The sequence below is a fragment of the Ciconia boyciana genome, chromosome 8 (assembly GCF_034638445.1).
Source record: "Ciconia boyciana chromosome 8, ASM3463844v1, whole genome shotgun sequence".
Lineage (NCBI taxonomy): Eukaryota > Metazoa > Chordata > Aves > Ciconiiformes > Ciconiidae > Ciconia > Ciconia boyciana.
The window spans coordinates 52,291,497-52,316,269 of NC_132941.1; the positions used below are offsets into that span (position 1 = coordinate 52,291,497).

Here is a 24,773-nt window from a genome sequence, read left to right on the forward strand (position 1 = left end):
TCAGCTTTACTAGCTGGATTTTGGCTCCATATGCACAGCACACATTGGGTGGCATCTTGAGAAATGGGTTTGTTCATTCAAAACTGGGTGACTCAAAGAGAGTCTTTTAATAGCTCAAATCTGAATCTGCAGTGGATCAATGATGGCTGAAATACTTCATGTCTAGGGTTGTGCAATGGCCTCATGTGAAACAAGCACACAGTCTCAAATCATTTCCCTATGTGAACATATGACAAACCCAGCAGAACTTGAACCTGTGGGGACTGCTGTCATTGCAGATAGATGAGTACATGAGATTTTTGTGGGCTCCTTATTTAGCTGAAAAGGTCTCATGCTCTCAGATACTGTCCTAACATCTTTCATCCACTGGCTAGAAACCTTTGGATTAAATGAGTGCAGTCGGGGAGATGCTAAACTGCAGTGGAAATCTGACTCCATCCCCCCAAAAGCAATGTTTGGTTTGGAAACGAGGATGAGAGAATGAAATTATAAACAGAGTTGGCTGGGAATTTTTCAACAAAATAGGTCTTTCATCTGACATGGCTGATTTATTGAAACCAAAAATGTTTGCGGAAATATGAGGGGTCCAGGCTGACTCTGCCTGACTCAGGCAAGTGCTCTAAGCTTCTGCTTCCTCTCCCTCTCCCTCTCTTTTGCCCAATGAATATTTAATTACTGATATAAAATGAAATAGCTCCAACAGGGGAAAGATTCCCTCACCCCTAGAACAACCAACAGTTCTGTTGCTAGGGTGTGTCCATGATACTTGAGAGGAGAAAGATCAAGTGCCTCCTTCAAATCAGGCAGAACAGAGGGCTTTAAACTAAATCTCCCATTTCTGGGGGGTAAATCTGTTGCTAGCTATTTTGGGCCACTGTCACTTTCCGAATTTTACAAAAGAAAGTTCAAAAGTCCTATTTTTGTTCCATCCTAAAACACAAAATGTTACAAAACATCAAAACTTTGTAAAACGGAAATCTTATTTTCTGGCCAGTCCTAGTTACAAAGTTCTTATTTTTTTTTCAATTACATCCAAAACACAATCAAGTCAATATGATTTCCATTTCAACTTTGTAAATAAGAAAATAGGATTCCTCAGGGTCTTGGTTTGGCAAGGTTTAAAGGACTTAGAGAAGTTTTTGCTTTCAGTATTGGGCTCCATTTGCTATTACTGTATAACTTTAATGAAAACCGTTCTATTTAAACGGAATTAGGCTACCTGTTTTCCTTGTTTCGCATCTACCAAAATAATCTGCATTGATGTTGAAAGGCAAGTCTCTTGAAATGCAAATTTCCCTCATAAACAACAAAATCATCTTCCTAACTTTTGTGAGCAAGGGGCACTCAGAAGCACTGAGTTACTTCAAAGGAAGCTGGGCATAAGTAACTTACCTGACCCGTTTCTTCAAACCTCTTCCTATCTGCACTGTCAATGACATAGATCTGAAAAAGAAATGAGAGGAAAAGTTACTCTTCCCAGAAGACACTCTTCCACAGTATCACGTGCTTAAGTGAGCTGAGCCTAATAATTATGGGTTTGGGCACAAAGATCCCCAGTATTATTTATAGCAAATGTTGACAAAACTTCATGACATTCTGAAAGGAGAGGAACCACCTCTTTTAAAGCTGGGGGTGTGGACAGCCACATGGGTAGGATCAGAAAGGAGCTGGGGGCAGTATAGGGGATGCTCTCACCATGTCCACAGCATCTATTATCTGAAGACAACAGGAGACTGCCTGGTATATTTTCAAATGACCGGCTTACAAGCTGAAGCTGAGCATAGGAGGGCAAAACCTGAGGAGCCAGACATGGTCTTTCACCCTAGCAAACAGCGTACAAGCACTGCACTGGTGTGACTATGCCATGCTGCCCTCTAGCAGGACGCATCACCTCCTCAATAAGCCACCAAGGCACACAATGGCACTCAGGGGACAGATTAATATATTGGGGACACTGAATTCCTCTCCATCAGGCGATCCTACTGCAACCTCCTGGAGCAGGTGGCTGGGGAGGAGGGCTGGATCCAGCCTGCGAGACTCCATCTTCAGCTGCCACCTTGTCCGCCAGGATGATGGAGAAGACAGGGAACAGCTGGCTCACAAAGACTGACAGCAGAGTCCTGCCACCCTCTCAGGGCTGGGCACCACATCTCATGGTCCATGAGGAGGTCCCAACCAGACACCTGTCCCCTGGTACGGAGAAGGGTGGATCCCCTGGCTCGCAGGCTCACTGCCACCCTCTCCAAGCAGCATGGCACATGCTGATTTCTTTCTGTAAATGCAAACGAGCCTTCTCAGTGAAGGCAGCTCTAGGTCTGCACAGGCTAAAAGGCTCCTCAAAGGTCCCTCTAAATATGTAATTAGTAAGTCCAGCCACCCTCCCTCCCCCTAGCAATGCTATTGCAGTTCAGAGCACACAAGTATCAAGCTACATCCGAAGAAATGGGGAACCTCAGTATAACACCCAGGCAAGAATAGCCTGGTATCGCTTTTTCATTACTCGGTACAGGAAGGTTTTTGAAGGAGAAGGCTGCTGGGACAGCAGACAGGGACAGGACTGGTGACAAACACTAAGCATTTTGCTTCCAGTCCCTGCCATTCCCCATCAGCAGTGATTGAAGCTGCTAGCATGTCATCTGCATGCTCTTTGGTGGCTTACAGGGAGCAAGTGTCAGCCTGGTTTTCAGGGAATAGATGAGCACAGCACCCCACCATCAAGATAAATGACATCCTTGCAGGCAGTCTCAACATAAGACTCCACGCTTCCAGGATAATTTTGACCAAATAGTAGGGGGAGGGAAGATCTCTAGCAGCCATATCTATTAAACTGTAGGCACTCCCTTAATGAGCAGTGTTAGAGTTGTTTGAAATGGGTCCAAACATGCAGCAGGAAAATCTGTATGCCAGGCCTGAGGAGGTAATCCAGCAACCTTGCAGACCTCTCTGCTGATCACTTGGGGTCTGCGGTCCTCCCAGGGCCGGGCTGATGCACACTGACAGAGGCTGGGGGACACATGGCAGGGCTGGACGCAGCTGCATGGGGATGCGTCAGCAGTGCATGCACTTGGTGCCACGTGACAGGGAAAGGCCCATGGGCACGGCGTGACACACAGCCTCTCCCCGCAATGTGATCCCAAGCACATGCACCAATACTGTATCAGCTACGCCCATCCTCTCTGCCCCTCCCAAGCACCCACCCCTGTGCATCCCATTTGGGGTAGGAAACACAGACCAAAAGAAAGGAAGAAGCTGCAGGGCTGGCAGTTGTGCTGTGGGATGAAACTGGACTGTCATCTGTCCTCCTTCGGGACATCTCAGGGGAAACTTAGCAACACATGACCACAATAGTCAAGGGCTACTTCTCAACTGAAAGGCGGACCCTCCCATATTACGGTGCTTCTCCAACTGGCAAGGAAGAGCTCTAAGTCCCAACCAGCCAGGCTTTCTCCTGCACCACTCTGTTCCTTGCTAGGGAGCTATTTTGCAAGATGAGAATTGGAGACAACAGCGCTCGGGGCAAAAGCCACAAAAGCACAGCACAGAGAAGGTAAAGTATGTGCGGAGTGCCTACTTCCAAACCAGAAAGCACTGTGCCAAATAGCTGCAGGTGCCTGTCTGAATATGCAATCAGCCAGATATCCACACCTTATTTGCCTGGGTTAAGCTTCCAAATATCACAGGTGTGTGATGCAAGACCAAGCTCTCATTCAAAGGCACCTGCATGGATTTGAATTTGCAATCACTTCCTGCTTTTTAATACCCTTTAGAGGGTCCTTTCTGCTTTGTGCAATATAGTTTAGGAGGAGACAGAAGCAGGGGGTCCTGGGAACTGTAGCGTATCTCATTGCCATCCTCCTTCTATGGCCAGGGCCACACAAGAGCCTCTTTCTGGCTGTGGTGCTCAGTAGCACAGTTTGCCAGTCTGAACAGCCATTGAGCACGCTGTTTTGGAGAAATGGGGCTCGAGAAAGACATTCCCGTAAAGCTGGGTGCCTCCTTTGAGCAACAGGCCAAAATAAAACCTGGAGTAAGTAGGCTGGGCAAAAATTGCAAGTGGTGGGACTGGGTGAAGAAATAACATGAGGGATAAGTTTTACAATTTACAGCGGCACAACCCGCACCAGATTAGTCAGAGGGTAAAATTACTGGCTAAAATGGGGGCGAGGGCTGGCAGAAGAGAGAGAGTCATCAGCATATACTTGATTCCAGTTTTGGTGTGTATGGACATAGCAAAGCGCTGCACTAACGTGCCGACAGTTCCCAGTCTGGGACCGGGTGCCAGCACGGAGTGCAGGCAGGGGAGCTCAGGTCCATGTGCACACCATTCCCTCTGAATTCACACCGCCGCTACCCCCAAACTGATTCTGCTTCTATCTACCCATGTTCTTACTTGTATGAAAAGAAAGGTTTTCTCTGTACATTGCTTTAACTGGGGTGGGAGGAGGGCAGGGAAAACAACTGCTTTCATCTCCTTCAGTCTTTAAATTCACCTTTATTTCTGCACCTCCCATGTAGCACACACTGGGAAGGGGGGAAGCCCACAGGCCAGTGTAGCTTATTGCCTTTGCCAGCAGAGTCTTCCAGATATTGTTTTGCGGTTGCACAGTCTCTGCAGCTTGAGCACCTGCCATACCAGGCAAAGATCCCCTAGCTGCTGCTTTGCAGTGTTGACTTTGATCTGCACACCTACTGCCTCCCCACCACACACAGCTGCAGAGCTTGGACTCAATGGGCACAATCACCTCACAGACATGCAATGTCCCCCTTCTTGACAGCCACAGAGGAGCACGTGAAGTGTGTCCTGCTAGTTTCTCAAACCCAGATCTTTCCCCTAGGAAGATCTCACCATTACTCTTTGCAAGAGCAACCAACCGGGTTTATGCTGTGGTGGCTGCCCTCAAACATCAGATTCCAAATTAAGGCTGAAAAAGGGGGATCTGCAAAAGAGATTACTGAGGGTTTATTAGTCCCATTTAAATAACAGCTTCATTTGGACAATATTTTCTAAACCTGCAGGCACAGCCAGGTCCTTCAGGACCGTGACATGAGCCTTGGAGCAGAGAGTCCTATTCCTACTTGCACTGATCCTTCTATGGAAGTGCACTGAAGCTCCTGACACATTAATGAGTATGTGTGTGTGACAGGAGAGAGGACGGGCGTCTTTCCGAGAAAGCTTCCCGCTTTCCCAGGGGAGCCCTGCAGACCTTGCTTAGAATAGCCTTTTCTCTGTTCCCACAGGCAACATTGCTTGGGGTGGGGAGAGACCTGGAGCCCCCAGCCTGCCTTCATCCTGGCACACGTGGCTGCATGTTAGAGGTGATCTTTGAAACTAGTCAGGACAGCACTTGGAGGGTCCCAGGATAACGTGCTCTGGCATGGAAACACAAAGGTCCTGCACTGTAAATATAATTGTAGTCATCTGTAGCTAATTGTAAGGTAATTACAGCTAAGTTGTCAAAAACATTAAAGGACAGTCTTACGATTAAAGGAGCAAAAGACAAGGGGTCTCTCTGTGTCCCTCAGCCAGAAGCTTTCCTATCTGATGCCAGACATAGCATTTAATTCTGCTGTGCCTCAGTTTCCCCAACTAGAAAAAAAAGGCACCATACTGACCTACCTCTACACATGAGGCTTAAGACACTAATGCCCATGACAGGCCTTCAGAGTCTCCAGTGAAAGGAGCTATAGATGGATAAACTACACATTACTCATGTTCTTTCATCTGAAGGAGACTGAGATGACAGGAAAGGAACTGGCTATAACCAGCACCATCCTGTGAAAGTAAAAACATACAACTGAATGATTTCTCCAAACATCACTGTATTTTTCTTACTGCACCCAACCAATCTTGCTATTTCACTCAGAGTAACTCCTGTTACAATGGCAATGGTGTTGCTGAGGACTGGGACATTACATTACTTGTTCCTGAATTTCTGGCTGAGACCTTGGAAAGCCATTGCATGAACACAGCATTCAACTGCAGCCAATACTCACAAGGATATCAGTGTTTTCAAAATAGTTCCTCCAGTACGGCCTGATCTTCCTCTGTCCACCTATGTCCCATACGTTCAGCTTGAAGCCTTGAGACTGTACGCTTTTGATGTTAAAGCCCTGGAAAGAGCAGAAACAAAGCCACATAGAACATAAACCTGAATGGCTGGATCACGTACATAAGCAGACATTAACACCTTATATATCCCATGCCTGCAACACGCAGCGAGATGGGCTGGGCAGCCACAAAGATGGATTGGCTGTGGGAGAGGCGCTGGCGAAAGTGAACACAGCTGCCAACCCATCAGTGTTCTTGGGTCAAGGGTTGACGCTGTCACGGCTATGGAGACATATGATGCAGTTAGTGCCCTGGGAGGGCTCAGCAGGGTGGGTGCAGGAAGAGGTGGGAGAGCTGCAGATAAGGAGAAAACAAGGGCGCTGTGAGAAGCAGGACTGAGCTTGTGAAAGCTGAGTAGAGAGTCCCAGCTAACACAAAGTCAGAGGTCTCAGCTCAATTCGACACGACACAGCTAATGCCGGGCTTAAAAGAGCAACAGCTGCACGTCTGAAGGGTCCATTTCATCAATTAGAGCACCAATTGAAAGGGCATTCAAGTAGAAAAAACAGGATGTGGTGTGGGCTGGCAACACGCTGCCACACCACCCAGGGGACTGGGGCTTGGAATCAGGGTGTCGAAGCTGGGAACTTTGGGAGGCAACTACGGGGTGGGGGGAAGCATCTCCCATAGCTCTCTAGCAACCTCCTCTGGTCAACAGGGGAGCAATGCTGCAGTGCTTCTGATGGAAGACTTCCCTCGCCCCAAGCCTGAGGCTCAAAGAAAGGGGACTAGAGGCATCAGAGAGGGAGTGCTGGAATATGCAAGACCCTTGGAGCTGCCTGGGTGAAAGATGAAAGGAGACAGGGGCTTGCCCAATGCTGCAGCATCCCCTGTACATGTCCCCTGTTTGGCAAGGACAACAGGAACAAAGTCTCATCCATGCAACACTAGCATGACCCAAAAGCATTCTGCAGAACTCCATGGTACTCATCCACTTTTGCACTACTTGACAGGTCTGGCCTGATGCTTTCTGGCTCCTTCAGGGAGCCTCCTCTTATGCAGATAACACACAAACTTAATGGTGCACCATGCTGCAGTTGCTCCCCCTTTTACTAAAATACTCTGCTGAATCCTTAGTGCTTTGTATAATAAGGCAGGTGGGACCACAAGAACTGCCTTGGGCGGGGAAAGGCCTTCCTCACCTGTGTTGGCGTGATGTGGCTGATGTCCTCAGATGCCAGCTGTTTTAGGAGTGTGGTCTTGCCTGCATTATCCAGTCCCAAGAGGAGGATTCTCACCTCCTGGTCTGGGGCACTTTTCAGTTTACGCAGGATTGACAGTAAACCCTAAATCCGCAAGAGAGATCATAGCTGTTATTTCCCCCTCTGACTCTCTCTCCCCACCATGCCATGCCCTCCTCCCTTGAAATGGGTTCTGTATGGCAGTGAATCCCAGGACACCTTGAACCCCTTCCTGCACCCCCTATAACTCCTCCCCCTCGCCCCAATTTTCCTTCATCTCAGAGAGTATCGACGAGGTCTCAGACAGTACAAACATCACTCAGTGGGGTGCACCACTGGCTGCATTGCTCTTGTCACAGAGCTGTTTGGCATTCCCTATGCCAGGAAGACAGTGCCTATGGATATCACGTGTAGGAGCTGCAAACCAAGTCCTTGCGAGCTCTTCATTATCTTCATCAGAGGGAAAACCCCATTAATTTAATCTCCCTCCTAGTTAACTGCAGGTTACTGTGTACCTGACATCAGTTCTTTTCATAGTAACTCCCTGATCATCTCAAACCCCGTTTATCTGTCTAAAATACGCCAGACCCATGGGGCACGCGCAGTTCTGATTCTCAGGATGTAGCACTTAACAACTATCTCAGATCACCACACATCCTCGCTAAGAAAAGCACAGTGGATTTCAGTCATTAGCCAGGCTCAGCTCTCCGAGCTGACAGTATCACTCAGGATTAGGAAACAGAATATGCAGGTCAGCTCATTTACAACCGCGCACAGTACAGCAGCACACCCAAGCTTTTGTCAGTGCCACTGCTCAAAGACCTGCACTTCTCTAAAATGGCTGGAAAAATATTCTGGAACCTGGCACATAACCAAGAGATGCAAATCACCCCACTTCCACCTGCCTCTCACTGCCCAGCCTGGCCCCACAGGGGAGGGGCAGTTGCAGCCAAGGGCACAGGAGCAGGCTGCAAGCCCACGACTGCCTCGGTGTCCTTGGACACATAGCCATGCTGCTCCACACCCCCCTGCTTGGCAGGGACGGCTCCTCGGAGCCCGAGCAGCGCACACCACACTGAGACCCAGCCTGGGGACACAGATGCTCTTGCAACTAATTTGCTTGAACAAATTCAGGAGAGGAATACACCTAGAGCCCTTTCTGGAGCCCTCAGAACTCCTGTTCGGTCTCTCCCAGACAATTCCCATGTCCTGAAGGGCAATGGTGAGGTGTTTCTCTTCAGCCCACTAAGATCCAGACCTGGGAACAAAGTTCAGATATCAGCACAAACCCGGGCCCATCTCAAGTTTTTTTATTCTCCCATTTGCAAAATGGAGACAATGCTTCTTGTCGACCTGCAAGGGTGAATCAGTTAAATGTCATGAAGTGCTTTGTTGCTATGAGGAACTACACCCTCTAAGTGTTCCTGCTGGGAGCTAAGGACTATTTGAGCTGTGAAGGTTGTTTCCGATCCCCTCCAGATCACGGCAATCAGAAACCTGTCCTCAGGATAAAGAGCTGCAGGATGCGGTACAACTGTCACCGCTGCAACATGTCCCCTGTCTGTAGCAGTGCCCTTCTGCCGACTCCTGGAGAGCCCCACCTCAGCCATTTGGAAAGCCCCGCTTCCAACTGCTCATCACACCGCTCCGAGGCATGAAGCATTTTGCAAAGGACGTGGTGCTACAGGTCACAATGCCGAAGGTTTCAATAATGCAGGACGAAAACACACTGAGATTCAAACGCACGTGAGATTTGATCCACGCCTCTAAGCATTTTCAATTTGCAGGTAATTTACTGGTTCTCCATTTAATTACCAGACACAGCTCAAAATACATGCACGGTGTGTAAGAAACAGGGAGAAGAGAAGGAACTTGGTAAAATTGGGTTTGAAGGGTATCTGTAGAAAGTTGCAGGGTTGCCACTGTTGCTGTGCTTTTAAAAAGCACTGTGGAAAGGCGATGTTCAGAAATTCAGAGCTCATGCAAGGAACAGCAAAACTGCAGTCTTACAGCCCAATAAGCGGGCTCAGGGTATCACCTACTTCATAAACAGGCTGGTAAAAAACTGGGAACACAGGACCCCCTCAAGAGCTGTTAATAAGGAACAGGCTCTGCTTGGTAGAGGGTGCCATGCCTGCATGGTGCAGGCACAGTAAATCCCCAAACTGCTTTTAGTTGAAGCGTACAGGCCTGTAACATCACGTGCTGAGCCCTGAGGGCCAGATGCTCACAGCTGGCTCTCACCCCCGGGCCAGTAGCTAATGAATTTGAAGGGCTGCGTTCAGTGCAGCCAGTCCTCCCAACCCAACAGCTCAACTCCCTGGCCGCAGTGCCTGGCCCACATTCTGCCCCGGTGACGGTCTGTACTTCCACACGTCTGAGGGAATTAAAAACGAACAGCGACAGAAATACCTCTAATGCTTACTTGTTTACATGCATGTCCTAAGTGCCCTTGACATCATTAAAAAACACAAGTTTTAACTGCATGACTAGCAACACACATTTTCTTTTCACCTGCAGTCAAATTTACAGTTGTGTTTGTTGGCTTGTAAATCCATGGATTTCAGCTCAGTGTGGACAGACCCCACAGGAGCAGGAACTCTAAAATTCACACATTCACCAGGGAAACACTGAATTTCCAGTTCTTATGGGCCTGACCCAAAGCCAACGCACATCAGCCAAAGTACTACTGCCGACTTCAGAGAGCTCTGAATCAGGCCCTATTATTTTAGTTTATTGCTCACAGTTAAAAAAAGAAGCTGTTGAAATGCTAATCCTATTCACAGCACCACTTGCTAAGAGCAGAGTAGTGTATCCCAGAGCAGATCAGGATTAGAAGCCTTTATATTTCAGAATTCAACTCCAAAATACTGAGTGCAAAGAAACGTATTACAAAGTATTGCTTATCTACCACGGAGCAATTCTCAGGGGTCGGGAAGAGGAACAGTTGTAAATGTTAATAGAGCTTCTCCCATTGTAGACGGATGCTATTTCTGGGCTAGTATGACAGCCTACGAGAAAACGATCAGCATCGTTCCATATTCTACTCAAGTGACACTGCTGCATGGCTGATCACAGGATTATCTGGGGTAGCCAATAGAAGAGAGGATATATATAGAAATAAAAGTATTCTCTAAGGTATAAAGTAAGCTGATTTAAAAGGCTGGAAGACAAGCAAGCCAACATAGAGAAGTGGACTTTATTTCAGTAGCTGCCGGCATAGGTTACATGGTCTGTATACACAAATCAAGAGCCAAATAATAGTATTGGTTACTACAAGTGTTACTATTTTGTAAATATTATTTAAAACTTGCACCCAGCATTCTCCCTCTAGTTAGTGAAGATTTAAGATTAAGGAAAGCCATGCACAGATGGGTTTGTATCATTTTTAAATTTTTTTTTAATTGGTCTTACGAGCACACTGGCTAGGAAGACAGAAAGCATTTCCTGACAGCTTAGTAGACTGGAAAAAATAACTCAGCCGAGTTCCCTGCTGCATGCCACCATTATGTGGGACAAGCAACCCTTACTGCACACACACTGATGGACAAGCACTTCTCCGCTCACCAACACAATGCTGAAACTAACTTGGGCTGATGAGATTCAGAAAGCAACCCCTTGTTATTGATGGGAGATGTCAGGTAGAAAGCCATGAAATGGGAAAATTTGGTGCAAAGAGGATGCTCAGAAGCAACAGGAGAGGAACGGGCCTTTGAAGTGGGGCAGCAAACAAATGCCTCGATGCTGGGCCTTAACCTGCAGTGAGGAGGGAGGATGCCCAGGATGCCTGCATGGCAGCCAGGCCAGTGGTACTTGCTCACTGGGGTATCCAGGGTGAGGAGCAGGACAAGTCTCAAGCAGGACAGCGGAGACATTAGCTGGCTGAGGAGCTGCAGAGACGACTCACAGGAGTATAAGGGCAGGGTGTCACTTGCACAAAACTAAGCAGACTGCGGCATCTGTAACAGAGAAGGGAACTGCAGATGCTGCTCAGATAATGAACAGCACAGCATGGCAGCGCGTGCAGCCTTTGGAGAAGGGCAGCCATACACAGCAACTCAAGGCTGGGCACAGTCAGCCAGCAACCACTTCTTGGTCACCTCTGGGTTAAGCAAACTGTTTTATATCAGATTGGCTTGTTTAAAAACATCTTTGTCCTTGGTGGAGAGGGTTTTCTTTACAAGCACGATGAGGAGACAGACTGATGGGGTCAGCAATGAGGAGACTGCATTTTCCAGACAGTGAGTGGGGACATACAAAAAGAAAAAAAGACTCCTGACAATTACTATGAAATCAGAGTGGGGCATTAAATTCAGAGATGCAACTAAATGGGCAAGAGCACTCATAAACACATCGAGCATGAAAGCAAAGCTAACCATCTTATTAGCATCCTTCAGAAAACAGGGATGTGTGGTTTTATGGAAGTATATCATTGCTAGGTTTAAAATACCCACTGAATTATCAAAGGACTTTCAGTTATAGCTGCATGCAGTAATCCTATTCTCTTAAAAATAAAAAACCAGACATATATAAAAATACAGTGACATTTATAGTCCTAGCTAAGGGTTTTGTGGGTTTATTCAGCTTTAAATCCATGCTGTATATGGGTCTTTTGAACTAGTTGATGCATGTAACTACATCCTGTACCACAGAAGCCACTGAAAGGAAGATTCACTTTATAGGCCAAAGCAAAAATTGGTTTGGGACAAACAGAGCATTGAGATAATCTGTTTAAATATTGTATCAGATTGGCAATATAAAGCCATAATGGAAAGAACAATTTCCCCTTGTACTGAGGGCTGGATACACAGGGCATGGGTAAAGCATGGCCCACAAGCTGCTGCAGAACATAGTTGATTCCTATTAGGAAAGAGAAGTAAATGTATTCTGTTTAACTTTATTAGCCACAAAGCTCAGATAATGAATTTAAAATAAAACCACCCTCAGTCACCAGCAATTGCATATCTACTAGATGTGGATATTTAGCTAGAATCAAATCAATTCACCGAGATGCAATCCAGCCACAAAGCTCAGCATCTCAGCCTGCTGCTGCGACCACATCTCCCCCATCTCTACACCCCTGCACAGATGCCCTCTTCTTCGCTGCTGCAACCGCAAGTCGCTTGTCTTCACCCTCAAGGCCCTTCCCAGCCAAGCACATTTGCCATGGAGGTGACGGCTCCTGTCTCCCCACAGCTTGTAATGCCAGCCCCAGCACTGCCGAGCTCTATTCTCAAACCGTTATGCCTTTCCTACAACCGTGGGAGAAACTTCACAAAATATCCATAAAACCATCCTGTGATTCTCCTGCTAATTCCTTCTCTGCCACACCTACAATCCTTGATGAGGTTCAGGCATCCAACATGCCAAGTTCAAACCTGTCTTGGGCTCTCCTCACTCGTATCGCTCGGGTTATCTCTCACCTCAGACAGACCATATTTCCACGGCATGGGGAACATCTCCGTGTTCTGCCTGCACGGCACCTAGCGCAGCTCTGGCCCACAATTTACTTTTAATTAAGCAATATGGTAGCAGTTTACTGTTTTTAAAGAGTAAGTTAAAGATAGAGGGTGCACATGATGGTTTCAGAAAGTCACGCAGGAGAAGCTGACATGGGGGAGGACGAGAGGCTTAGCTGAGCCAAATATCCTGCCTTCAGCAGTGGATATTTGAGGCTACATTTGCTGTCCAGGGTGCAACCCTGCACACACAGAGCTGGAGGAGGGGAGTCCTTCCTGACAACTGCACTGATTAGCTGGTGCCCTGAAGAATGACGTTTGATTACCTTTATCTTCCGCTGCAGAACTGCAAGTGTCACTAATGGTCATAAAATCACCCAGTCTTTTTCAAAATACAACCGAAGTAAATTAATCTATTGAGCACAGTTTATTCAATACTTCTTACTCTGGCAAAACTCCCAAAAAATCATTTGCTTGCTGCATGTCTCCACCATATGGTGTCATTCAATGCAGACTTTCTTTCCTGCATTGAAATCCAAAATTTAATGGAGTCGAGTCACCTACAGAGTTTTTCCAGCTCAAACCTGCTAACATAGTTTTCTGTCAAAGAGGTCACACAGTACTTTCTGGTTTGGTATATTAACTAATACCAGCATGAATCCTCCTTTCGTAATTAAAATCAAACTCCTCTGGTTTTAGCAAGTTTGAAGGAAGCGTTATGCCCTGTGCAGAGAAGAGGTGATGCCCAGCACCGGACAACGTCAGCGGTCTTTGTCTGGTTTCAGAACTTGAAAGTCTTGTCCATTTGCTGGTGTACTGTCCTATCTGCAAGTAGTTTCTCATATCAACATCTCAGCAATCAGTAATATAAGCCAAAAATATGGCATGGAACTGTACTGGGAAACTAAAGCAATGAGGCACTATTAAAGCTCTTGAAAGCATTTTTTTTTAATGGGGTCATTTTACATAGAGCCTTACTGCCAAGCAACAAGGGATAAAAGAAAGAAGTTCTGGGTACTAGGTACACCTACAGCAGGCAACAGATAGATGCTGTTTTCTCTAGAAACATGAGCTCAAGACCAGGAGAAAGATGCCTGACTATGCATTTAGCTATGCTGGTATTTCATCCTCTCCACCAGATCTGCCTAGTGTCAGCTAGACACTCCATGACTCAGTTTCCTTAACTGTAAAATGGGGCCACACTTTGACAACCCTGGTTTTGCCACAACGATGCCATCTTCAATCAACGGTTTTAGAAAAACATCAGCCATCCTCTGGCCCCACCATCTATCAATAACATACCATTGCACTTGGTACAGATTGTTATTGCAGTGATGAGGAAGCCACAAGCTCTGCTTCACACAGCATTTCCTAAACTTTGGAAAGCTGCGTATCCTTTCATGTAGCAGCCTCCCTTTGCCCTTGCTGTGCGCCCACCACAGATGCTGCTTAATGGCGCCAAAGACTTCAGCGCTACACATCCCTCATGTTATACAGCTTTATGGCTCATCTTTCCCTCCGTGCTCCACCTATGACCTTCCACCACCCCTGCCCCACAGCTGTGAGAAATGCTGGTATGCTCTGCAGAAGGAGACACTTCCCCTCTGTACTTACTCACTTGGATGAACACTGAAATAATTTAAACCTCAGCATTAACCCTCTTATCACTGGAGTTGGAGCAAGCAGTCATTGAAGGGGGTTTAAGCACTTCCCAATGCAATCATGACATGCCAGAAACATGCTCACAGGCAGCTACCACAGCTCAGATGACAAACAGTAAATTGTTAAATCAAGCTGTCTGGATCATTTCTGACTGCTGACCCACACCCCGAGGCTGCTGTAGCTGCTTTGAATATATTTGCTGGTGTTTCAGAGAGTTTCTACCACTAAGGATTATTCTGTTTTAAGTGAAAGTTGAGAATCCAGAGAGACAGTACAGAGCTCTGCAGTCCTCTGCCCAGCCCAGCCAGTCCACCAGGCACCCCGAAGCGCCACCCACCCTGCCTGAGAGGCTGCATCACAAAACAACTCCCAGAAATGGAAAATAGACAAAGAGGCAGTAAAATGTTGTATCAAATAACATGAACACTGGAAAACACCCAGTCCACCCTCTCCACACACAAAGCGCTCGGATAACGGCAGCCAGATCCCAGACTACACCAGCTTATCTGGACATCACAAGGCAGAAGACCAGATTTGGCTAGCAGCAGCTGCAGGCCAAATGTGTCCCACAAAGCACTGCACTGCTGGAGGCAGCTGCCCTCATCTTTACAGCAGATGCCCATCCTGTGATGGCTTCGGTGTCTGGTGTGACATGCTCCATCATCAACTGATCTAAAATAGAGCAGATCCCACAGACCTTATCTCAATCTCTTTCTCCGTGGCCCAGCAGGTGGGGATGCAGCCAGAATTAACCCAGTGAAGATAAGGAGCTGCCTTTGCTGCTCTTGCTTACGCCTCCTCTCGTGCTGTCCACTTGCATGAATACATCTTGCGTCCAGAGGGCTCCTGGACAAAAAACAGCTTTGCCCTTGGGAAAGCTCTTTCCCATTGCTATTTCCTTCTGCCTGTGCTCTCTGCACACACTGCATCCTCAGTAGCAGCTCCCACACCTACCACAGCTCTCTCTTACCACCCCTCACCTGGCAGCCCCAACCCTTCCTTACAGTCCTTGCTGGACTCTGCCAGCAGCCCACTTGTCCCACCCCAACTACTCCGGCATCTAAACCCAAGCGGTTTCCAACACCCCAGTCCATCATCCAACCTTACGCCAACCTCGATTCAGACTGCACTACACCCTCACCACCCCACCTATCTCCCAGCGTTGCCCTCCACCCTAACCAGATCCTTTGCTACACCCAAGACCCTAATTCCTCCCTTCAGTCCACATTGCTCCCTCTCAAACAATTCATTTCTTCCCTTGAACACTTCTTTCCTCCCTGGGTCCTCTCTTTCTCTCATCAGCATCAAAACTCCACTTCCGGCCCTTCCCACAGTGTATTCTTATCTCTTCTTTTCAGCCCAGACTGTCCCTCATCTCCCCAGCCCCTGGCAGAAACCCCCAGAGCACACAACATCCCAGCAAACTATCCGAGCCAGCCAGCGTTGACTGGGTTTTCCCAGTGACTCACCAGACTGTTCATCCCACCCAGCTGGCAGGTTTCTTTCAGCCCGAGCACTGTGTCTCAGTCCTGTCCATCCCTGAACACCCAACCCCCTCATCCAGACTTCCTCTGCCATGACTGAACTCCCCTTCTAAGGCTGTTTATCAACAACTGGCCCTTCCACCTCAGCAAGCTCTCCTATAGCTCCCTCAACTCCTGTAGCCAGGACCCAAGCCCCAGGGTGGCTCCCTCCCACCTTGGCTGGATTGTCCAGTGTCCCTTCACCATCACAGATGCTCCCAGATTCTCCACAGCCAATCCCTGAACACTGTCCTCCATCCTCACCAGGCTCCTCCATTGCTCCTTCCCTCCTCCTCAGGCCAAGTGAGCCACTGCCATCCTGCTCCCCAGCCCTCCCAAGCACACAACCCTCCATCATGCCTTCCACACCTTGACTGAATCAACTCCAGGCAGGCTGATCCCATCCCAACAAAGGCCCCCCCATAGCACCCTCAAGCTTCCCAGCCCCTGCCAGGACACGACTCAACCCCCTTCCCCAGGTCCCACATAGCCTCCAGCTCCCGAGGAACCCCAGCCCCAGCCAGGGTCTCCCGTGGTTGGAGACCCCAAGTTTACACTGTCCGCAGCCCTAGTGGCATCCCTTTGCCTGTGTGCCCCAACCCCCAGAGACCCAGGCCCCCACGCCTGACTGGATGCCCCTGCCCTACCAGGTCCCCGGTGCCCCAGGCCGCCACGCTCCCCCCGAGTGGGCACCCACGGTCCCGGTGATCCCAGACCTACCAGACCCCTCGGGTGGGCGTCGCCAGCCCTCGTGGTCCCAGGCCTGCCAGAGCGCCCGCCGTGAACCCCGGCCAGGCACGCCGGCCCCACGGCCCGAGGCCCGCCAGAGCCTCGGGTGGGCGTTTCCGGCCCCCCCTTACCCCACGCTCCCCCGCGGCAGGCGCCCCCGGCCTCAGGCCTACCAGGCCCCTCAGATGGGCACCGCCGGCCCTCCGCTGCCCGCCGGGCCCAGACCCCCCGGGCCCCGCCTCCGTCCCGGCGGGCCCCCCGTCCCAGCCGCCCTCCCCTCGCCGCCCGCCGCGGGCCCGGCACCCCCCGCCCCACTCACCATCCTCTGCGCGGCTCCGGGGTTACCATGGGCAACTGCGTCACACACACGCCGCCGCTACGTACAGCGTCAGCGCTTCCCGCCGTACGTACGGAACGTGCCGACGGCCGGCGGGAGGGGCGGAGCCCGACACCACAGCCAGCGGCTAGCCCCGCCCCTCAATCAGCGCACGCGCACAAGGGGCCACCCTGCCGGGGTGGGGGGTGGGGGGAGATGGGCGCGGCCGCTCGGGCTTCTGTGATTGGCTGAGGGCGGCCACGCGTCAGAGCCCGGGGGCAGGTGGGGGCCACGTGGGCGGGAGACGGCGCGCGAGGGGTCTGGGGACTCCAGGTAGGGCCACGTGGGGCCGCGCCACGGCGCGCGGGGCGGGGCAGGGGTGTGCCGTGCCGTGCCGTGCAGTGCCGGGCCGGGCCGGGCCGTGCCGTGGGGCGGGCCGGGCCGGGCCGGGCCGGGCCGGGCGTTGTAGTGCGGCGAGGGCGGTGTGCAGCGCTACGGGCAGTGTGCAGGGCAGGGCAGGGCGGTGCCGAGGGGCGCGTGCGGTGCCGGAGCACGGGGAGCGTGCAGTGCAGTGCAATGCCCCGGGGAGCGTGCAGTGCAGTGCTATGGGGAGTGCAGTGCTGCAGGGGTGCAGGGCCATGTAGTGCTATGGGCGATGTGCAGTGCGGTGCCATGGAGGATGCAGTGTAGTGGTATGGGGGAGAGCATGACAGTGTTGTAGAGGTGTGTTGTCGGTGTTACAGGGGACATGCAGTGCAGTGCAGCGCCAGTGCCATGGCAGGGTGCAGTGTAGTGCGGTGCAGTGCCATGGGATAGTGCAGTGTTGTGCCACAAGGGATGCAGTTATCAGTGGGGCCGTGCAGTGCAGTCACAGGAGGGTGCAGTGCCACAGTGGGTGCAGGCAACGTTCTGGGGGGGCATGCAGTGCAGGCCTGGGAGGGTGCAGTGTACTGCCATGGGGGCATGCAGTGCCATTGGGGGACATACAGCACAGTGCCGGGGATGCAGTGCCATGCTGTGTGCATATGAGTGGGGGGTGCAGTGTAATGCCCCAGCGGGGAGCACTCGCCCCCATGCAGCCCTGTGGAGGGGGCGAGCTGGGCCGCACAGTGCTGTGAAGCACGGGCCCACCCCAAGGAGAGGGTGCCACATGCTGGGAGGGGACAGCGCAAGTAGGGGGACCCCATGCAGGCACAGTGGCATGTGAAGGAGCGGCCTTGCTGCAGCATTTGGCTGCAGCAGAGGTGCAGGAGGCTCTGGGGCTCAGGGCTGCTGAAAGTCCAACTTTGCCGTTAAATATAAACCTGCCACGGCTCTCACCCAGTTAACCGCTCCTGTGGCCGTGGCAGGCCTGCACTCAACGGGCAAGTGAGGCAGGATCCTCCTGAGCCACCTTCTCCCCCTGCCCAGACCCGCGCTGAAATGGCCACCATCCCCCTTGGCTTCAACATTGACGTCCCACGCTGGGACCAGAGCACCTTCCTGGGGCGCCTGAAGCATTTCCTCAACATCACCGACCCGCGGACGGTGCTGGTGCCAGAGGAGGAGCTGGACCGGGCCAAGGCCCTGGTGGAAGGCTGCAGGTGAGGGGCTGGGGTGCAGCTGGGGCAGGCGCCATCCCCGTGCCCATGGCCGTACCTGACCACCCTGCGGGGCCACGGGGGGATGGAGGCAGTCGTCCCCCAGTGGGCGCGCTGGGACGTAACATATGTCAGAGGTAGTTTTGGGGGAGTTTCCCAGGCTTCTCCCGGGAGCCTCAAGCTGGAACAAGTTTCCCTCGCGGGAGGTGTTTCCTCTGCCTTTCGTGTTTGGCGTCCGGGGCTCTGCGCCCCGGTGGTGCCAGGTGCCGGCGGGGCTGCGCGGCACCCCCTGATGGGCTCTGGGCTTGCAGGGCTGGGCTGGTGCCGCCGGGAAGCAGCCAGGAGCAGCTGCTCTACGCCAAGAAGCTGTATGACTCGGCCTTCCACCCGGACAGCGGCGAGAAGATGAACCTCATTGGGAGGATGTCCTTCCAGGTGCCGGGGGGCATGGCCCTCACCGGCTGCATGCTCCAGTTCTACCGGTGAGCCCCTGGGGACGCTGGGCTGAGGATGCAGCCCTCGCAGCCCCCAGCCCCTCAAGGGATCCTGAAGGGCCAGGGCACAGCCAGTCTGCCTCCTCCCGGGCTGGCTGCTGCCCGAGGCATGCCCATGGCTGCTGCGCCTGCCTCTGTCCCACGGACAAGCCCTCTGTCCCCATGCCCTGTCCTCTGTGCCCAGCCTGTGGTGGAAACATCATGGATCCTCCCGGCCCCAGGCATGGCTGGGGATGGTCTCATTTCACCCCGAGCTCAGCTCAGCTCACCTCTTCCTGGAGCCCCTGTAATGATTAATGCAGCCAAGTCCTGCATGGCCGCTGCTCTTGCTCCATGGACCATAACGGCCCCCAAAACTGCGGGCTAAATGTGCCCCCGGGCCAGGCTGCTCCAGCATCCCCAGCCCATGCTGGTAGCTCCCTACACTTCCCTTCTGAAATGGCTGCTGGGGGGGGTGAGCAATCCTGTCCCTGGCACAGAGGACGTGTGGGACAGACACTGCCTTTCCCAGTGGATCCCCGTCCCATCGCATCCCTGTTTGCTGGACTGGTTTGCCAGTTGCTGGCCAGGTCCAGCCTGGGTGCGGGATCTCCCAGTGCTGATAGGTCACTGTCTTCCCAGCCCATCTCCACTGTTCTGCATCCCAAAGCTTGCTCAGACCCATGTCTCCTCATGTCCCCTCCTGCCCCACCTCAGTGTCCCTGAGACACCAGTAGGAGCCCAGGCATGCTGGTCACCATCAGAGCTGCCTCTGTCCCCATGTGCCCCCTCCATGCTGCTCCCATTGACAGGCTTATCTCAGCCCAGCAGGATGGCTGCCGCCCTGCTGAGAGCTGGGTCTCCCAACCCTGGCCAAGCACCCTGCAGAGCTGGGCCCCCTCCTGTGCTCCCCAAAGCCCCGTGACAGCCAGGACTCCTGGGGTCATTTCCCAGCTCTGCCGCTGGCTTGCAGCTTTGCCACAGTGCCTCAGTTTCCCTTGGGAGACACCAGGACAAGGGTATTGAGGGCATCTTGGCTGTCTCCCCGCCAAGCCTGGCCACGGGCACAGGCCAGGTGTCCCTGACAGCCCTCGGGCACTCTTCTGGTCCCTTCCCTCCGCAGGACGGTGCCCGCTGTGGTTTTCTGGCAGTGGGTGAACCAGTCCTTCAACGCCATCGTCAACTACACCAACCGCAATGCCGCCTCCCCCATCTCACTGAGGTGAGTGTGCCCCTGCGCGGGACGAGGACCTTCTGTGTCGGGACCCCCCCCGATGCTCCGTAAAGACCCCCATGCCCTGTCTTGGGCACCGAAGGACCAGGATCCATGAGTTGGTGTTTCTTTGCTCTCCCTTCTTTGCAAATCACTGTCCAGGCAAATCGGGGTGGCTTACGTCACGGCCACTGGTACAGCCCTGGCCACCGCAGTGGGACTCAACCTCTACACCAAGGTACGCCGGGCTGGGGCCGGGTGGGGCAGCTGGCCGCATCCTGCCCTCCCGCACTGACACCAGCCTGTCTCCCACAGCGAGCCCCCCCCTTGCTGGCCCGCTGGGTCCCCTTTGCGGCCGTGGCTGCTGCCAACTGTGTCAATATCCCCATGATGCGGCAACAGTAAGTGCCATGCACGGCCGGGGCGCTTGAGGGACCCGGCTCCCTCCAAAGGCGAGCCGGTGGCACCCAGGGGAGCCTGGTTGCCCTACCGTGGTTTCTCATCCCAGGGGCTGCAGTGGGTGGGAGGACGGGAGGAAGGTGACGTGGGGTCTGCGCATTTGCTGTGCCAGGTCTCTGGTGGAGGGTGCCGGGTAGGTGGCTCAGCCTCTGCCTGGAGCAGGAGGGGGATTTTGGGCTGAGGATAGCTGTTCTGGGGTCTGGGCTGGAAGATCCCGCAGACCCAAAGGTCTTCTGCCTGTGGTCATGGGAGAGCCCCAGTCCTCGATGTCCTGGTGCTGGGACCCCCTAGATGGGGCCCACGTGGAGCCCTGTGTCTGCTGCTTGGGGTCCCCCGCAGGTCACGGCATGGGGAGGTGGGGTGCTGTGCCAGGGACTGTCCCCTGGCTTGGCTGCAGGTCCCAGGCGGGTGTCTGTCCCCCAGACGGCCGGACCCTGTTCGCAGCCATGCCCTGAAGATGGCAGCATCGGCTGGGCTGGGGACCGCGGCACCCCGGGGCGGTGGAGCTTTGTGCCCTGGGGCCGGGGCTGGGGGCTGCCGGGGCTGCTGTGCCAGCACAGCATTGGGGGACCCCTTGGCACCACCTCACCCCATTGCTGCGTCCTCCTCATGACTCCCCAGCCATCCCAGCCACCACTCACTGCTGCCTGTCCCCTCCAGGGAGATCATCAATGGGGTGACAGTGACGGACGGGGACAACAACGAGCTCGGCTGCTCCAGGGTGAGTCTCGGGATGGGTGTCCAGGTCGGGGCACGGTGCGGTGGGGGCTCACCCACTGCTCTTGCTTGCAGAGGGCGGCAGCAAAGGGCATCGCGCAGGTTGTGGTCTCCAGGATCACCATGGCGGCACCAGGCATGAGTGAGTGTGGGGTGGGAGGGTGGGGGACCAGACCAGGGGCTCCCCCAGAACCTGCTACCTCACCCTCCCCTGCCTCAGTTTCCCCCCGGGAAGAAGAGGGAGGGTGGCCCTGCATCTCAGGTGGCGTTTGGTCTCATCTCACTGATGGAGCTGGTCCTCCCATCCTGCCATTCCCATCAGAGCCCCCCGAGCTCCCAGCCCTCCCCATCCCAACCTACAGCCTGTGGGGGATGTGGGGTGCTCCCAGGGTGGTCGGGCCCCACAACGACACCTCTCGCACTCTCTGGCCCTGACTCCTCACCCCACAGCCCCACATCCCCTTGCCCTCATGAGACCCTTGCCGTGCCGCAAGCCCGGCAGGAGGGACGGGAGCACGAGGAGTACAGAGCGTGCTGCCTGAACGATGGATGGATGGGGTGCCCGTGCCAGATCCCTGCCGTAAGCAAACACTCAGCAGCCCCCAGCACAACCAGCTGCTGCCATGGCCTTCAGGAGGGAGGCCTGCTGGGGCAGCCCTGTGGGCTGGCTTGTGGGGGGGCTCTGACCTCTTCTTTCTGCACCTAGTTATTTTGCCCATCATCATGGAGCGGCTGGAGAAATTCCCCTTCATGCAGGTGAGCCCATGTTTCTCCTGCCACAGTTTTCTAGTGGGTCCTGTGGTGCCCCAGCCCTGCTCCCCAGCCGCCAAGATGCTGGGGATGAAATGGGGGTGTTGCAGAGCCCGGCTTGCTTTGCCCCCTATTCAAGTTACTGGTACACCAAAGGTCTCTCGGGTGACATGGAGAGGCTGCGGGAGGGTGACGGGGTCAGTGGCACCCCGGAGGTGTTGGGCTTTCAGCCCTGTTGAGGAGAGAAGTCTTCCCACCCTGTGAGCGGGGCTTGTGGTGAGGCTGGGGACTCACTCCTGGCTCTTCCCTTGCAGCGGATCCGGGTTCTCCATGGGCCTCTGCAGGTGCTGCTTTGTGGGGGCTTGTAAGTATCTCGCTGCTTGAAGCCCATGGGTGTCCAGAGCGTGGCTCTGAGGGGTGCTTGAAATCACCCCAGAAAAAAAAGACCTCTTTCCCAGCAGGGGATTGCAAAGCTGCTTGCCTTTCAGCCTGGGCTTTCCCCAGTTATTGGGAGTTGTGGGGCGTGAGCAGCACCTCTTGGGCTGAGATCCCTGCGGGCAGAGGGCAAATGGGCTGCAATCCACAACACTAACACTCGGCTCTTCTCTGTCCCGCAGCCTCCTCTTCATGGTGCCAGCAGCCTGCGCCCTGTTCCCACAGAGATGGTACCTGTCCCCCTATTTCCCCCTCCTGTGCGGGACCTTGGGAGCCTTCCTCCTCCTCTAGATCTTCTCTGCCCATCCCAGGAGAAGCATGATGGGCACCCACCCTTCAACTCGAGGCAGCGCCTGCCTGTACACGCTGGTGCCCCAGGCAGCAGGAGAGCATGTGCCTCCCCTGCTCTGTGCTGGGAGCAATGGGACCCCCAGCCCCCTGGGCAGCTCTCTGTCCCCCAGCACTGGGAGTGGTGGATGCCAGGGATGGGTGGTGGGTCTTGACGTGAGCCTTCAAGATCCCAGGGACTGCAAGGGACCTCGAATGGCAATGGGGAGGGAGGGTGGCCTGACCGGTGGTCAGGGAGGAGGATCATGGGTCTCAGTGTCTATCCCCTCTCCCCACAGCTCCCTTGCGCTGGCTGACCTCGAGCCAGAGCTGCGTGACAGCATCGTGGCCAAGCATGGGGACAAAGTGCCATATGTCTATTTTAACAAGGGACTGTGAACGGAGACTACCTCGGGATCCATCGCACCCCTCTGGCCCCCTGCCACCACCAACCCCGCGTCCCCTGAGCAGGGCTCAGAGGCACGGTCCAGCCAGATCTGCGCCCCAGCCCAGCACCGTCTTTGCTGCCTCCTTCCCCCGGAGAGGCAGGATCTGGCTCTGCGTGCCCAGCTTGCAGCACTTCGGCTTGTCCTGAGCCTTCCCCCATCCGCTGTTGGCCATGTCCCTGCCTCCCCACGTCCCTCTTGCCCTGGGCGATGGCTGCGCTTCCCGTGCCTTCCTCCTGCCCTGCGCAGGAGGATCTGCCCAGCCTGTCTGAGCCTCTCGCGGACACTGGGCTCGGCCCCATGAGGCATCAGGCTCTCTCCCTTGGGGCTCAGAGCACAGTCCTACCTCCGAAAGTAGGCGCCCTGCCATCATACCAGGAACCAAATCATGTTGCTGCCTTAAACCACCACAGTGGCCTCTTACCAAGAGCTGGATCATGCCTTGGCAGGCGGGAAGGGACCTGTCCCCTCTGCACAGGGAGCACCCCAAAGTCCAGGGACCAATGCTTGGACCATGCCTTCTTTGCTCTCAGGTTCAGGTTTTATTCACTTTGCGATTGCCACAATCCAGGAGAGAAATAGCTAATTGTTTTTAAGCTCTAATTTTTGCAATCTACCCATTCCTCTGAGCACAAGAGCCAGCCGTCAGCCTTGTCCTGCATCTCACTGTCCCCATGGTAGCACCAAGGAGCTGCAGCCTTGGGGGACTGTCAACTCTGGGCCCCCTTGGACGGGGGGAAGGAGACATAGGAGTCACAAAGCCATCAGGGCATTAACTCAGGCTCTGAATAGCAACACTGCAAATGACAGAGAGGAGGGTTGAAAAATAAAATGTGGTGATTTTTAAAAAACAGCTGCGGGTTCTGCTTTTGTCAGGTCTCTGGGTGTCTGCTTCCCTGGGCAGGGCTGGTATGCGTGTCTCATGCCTGCCTTGAAAGGGAAAGGTGCAGGCTCTGTGTCTGACCAGGCACAGCACAGGGGCCAGGAGAAGGAGGAAGAGCTGCAAGGGCTGGCATGAGCCCTGAAACCTTTGGGCATCCCATGCAGCCTTCCCTGAGAGACTCTTGGGGCTGCAAACGGTCCTGAGGCAAGTGACAAAAGGAGGTGACAGAGCTCATGGTGACTCTCATCCCATTGGGGAGTCTGGGGGGATGATGCTGGGTGACCCCTTCCCACACCCGTGGGTGTGTTTGTCTTGGCCTGGCAGGTTTGCACAACGCTAACCTGGGCCTGCCATGGGGCCTCTCCCACTCCCAAAAAAGAACAGCCTGAGTTTGCTGCAGCCTATTTTCAGAGAAGGAAGGAGCCCCAGTACTTAGCCCAAGACTGGGCTAAAGTCCCTGCTCACAGCCAGCTGCGTCCAGGCTCTGCTTGATGGTGAACATCCCTCAATG

At 53.4% G+C, this 24,773-nt stretch overlaps 2 protein-coding genes across 3 annotated transcripts in view; one reads left to right on the forward strand and one right to left on the reverse strand.

The window, feature by feature from the left end:
• The window catches only part of ARL3 (ARF like GTPase 3), a 36,477-nt gene extending 19,339 nt beyond the window's left edge, over positions 1-17,138 (reverse strand). Inside the window, exons 1-4 of one of the 2 annotated variants that reach the window (XM_072870314.1) lie at positions 16,983-17,138; positions 7,252-7,395; positions 5,995-6,111; positions 1,393-1,443 (exon numbers count right to left, since the gene is read on the reverse strand). In XM_072870314.1, coding sequence (XP_072726415.1) covers positions 1,393-1,443; positions 5,995-6,111; positions 7,252-7,395; positions 16,983-16,985 — 315 coding nt within the window. In that variant the 5' untranslated portion in view covers positions 16,986-17,138. The remainder of the gene's footprint in view (positions 1-1,392; positions 1,444-5,994; positions 6,112-7,251; positions 7,396-16,982) is intronic. The other variant, XM_072870315.1, reaches the window with a different exon arrangement.
• Positions 17,139-17,210: 72 nt separating this feature from the next.
• SFXN2 (sideroflexin 2) lies at positions 17,211-24,212 on the forward strand. Its single transcript, XM_072870313.1, has 12 exons — positions 17,211-17,312; positions 18,390-18,562; positions 18,871-19,041; positions 20,156-20,254; positions 20,408-20,483; positions 20,561-20,646; positions 21,365-21,425; positions 21,497-21,563; positions 22,128-22,177; positions 22,486-22,535; positions 22,789-22,836; positions 23,233-24,212. The coding sequence occupies exons 2-12, from the start codon at positions 18,402-18,404 to the stop codon at positions 23,330-23,332; spliced, it is 969 nt and encodes a 322-aa protein (XP_072726414.1). The 5' UTR covers positions 17,211-17,312; positions 18,390-18,401; the 3' UTR covers positions 23,333-24,212.
• Positions 24,213-24,773: the final 561 nt, after the last annotated feature.

Bases quoted from the DNA above. Each gene is read 5' to 3' on its own strand.
- SFXN2 (XM_072870313.1), top strand. From the start codon at position 18,402: ATGGCCACCATCCCCCTTGGCTTCAACATTGACGTCCCACGCTGGGAC. The intron at 21,426-21,496 runs GTGAGTCTCGGG...TCTTGCTTGCAG, and splicing joins ACGAGCTCGGCTGCTCCAGG to AGGGCGGCAGCAAAGGGCAT. The intron at 22,178-22,485 runs GTGAGCCCATGT...CTTCCCTTGCAG, and splicing joins AGAAATTCCCCTTCATGCAG to CGGATCCGGGTTCTCCATGG.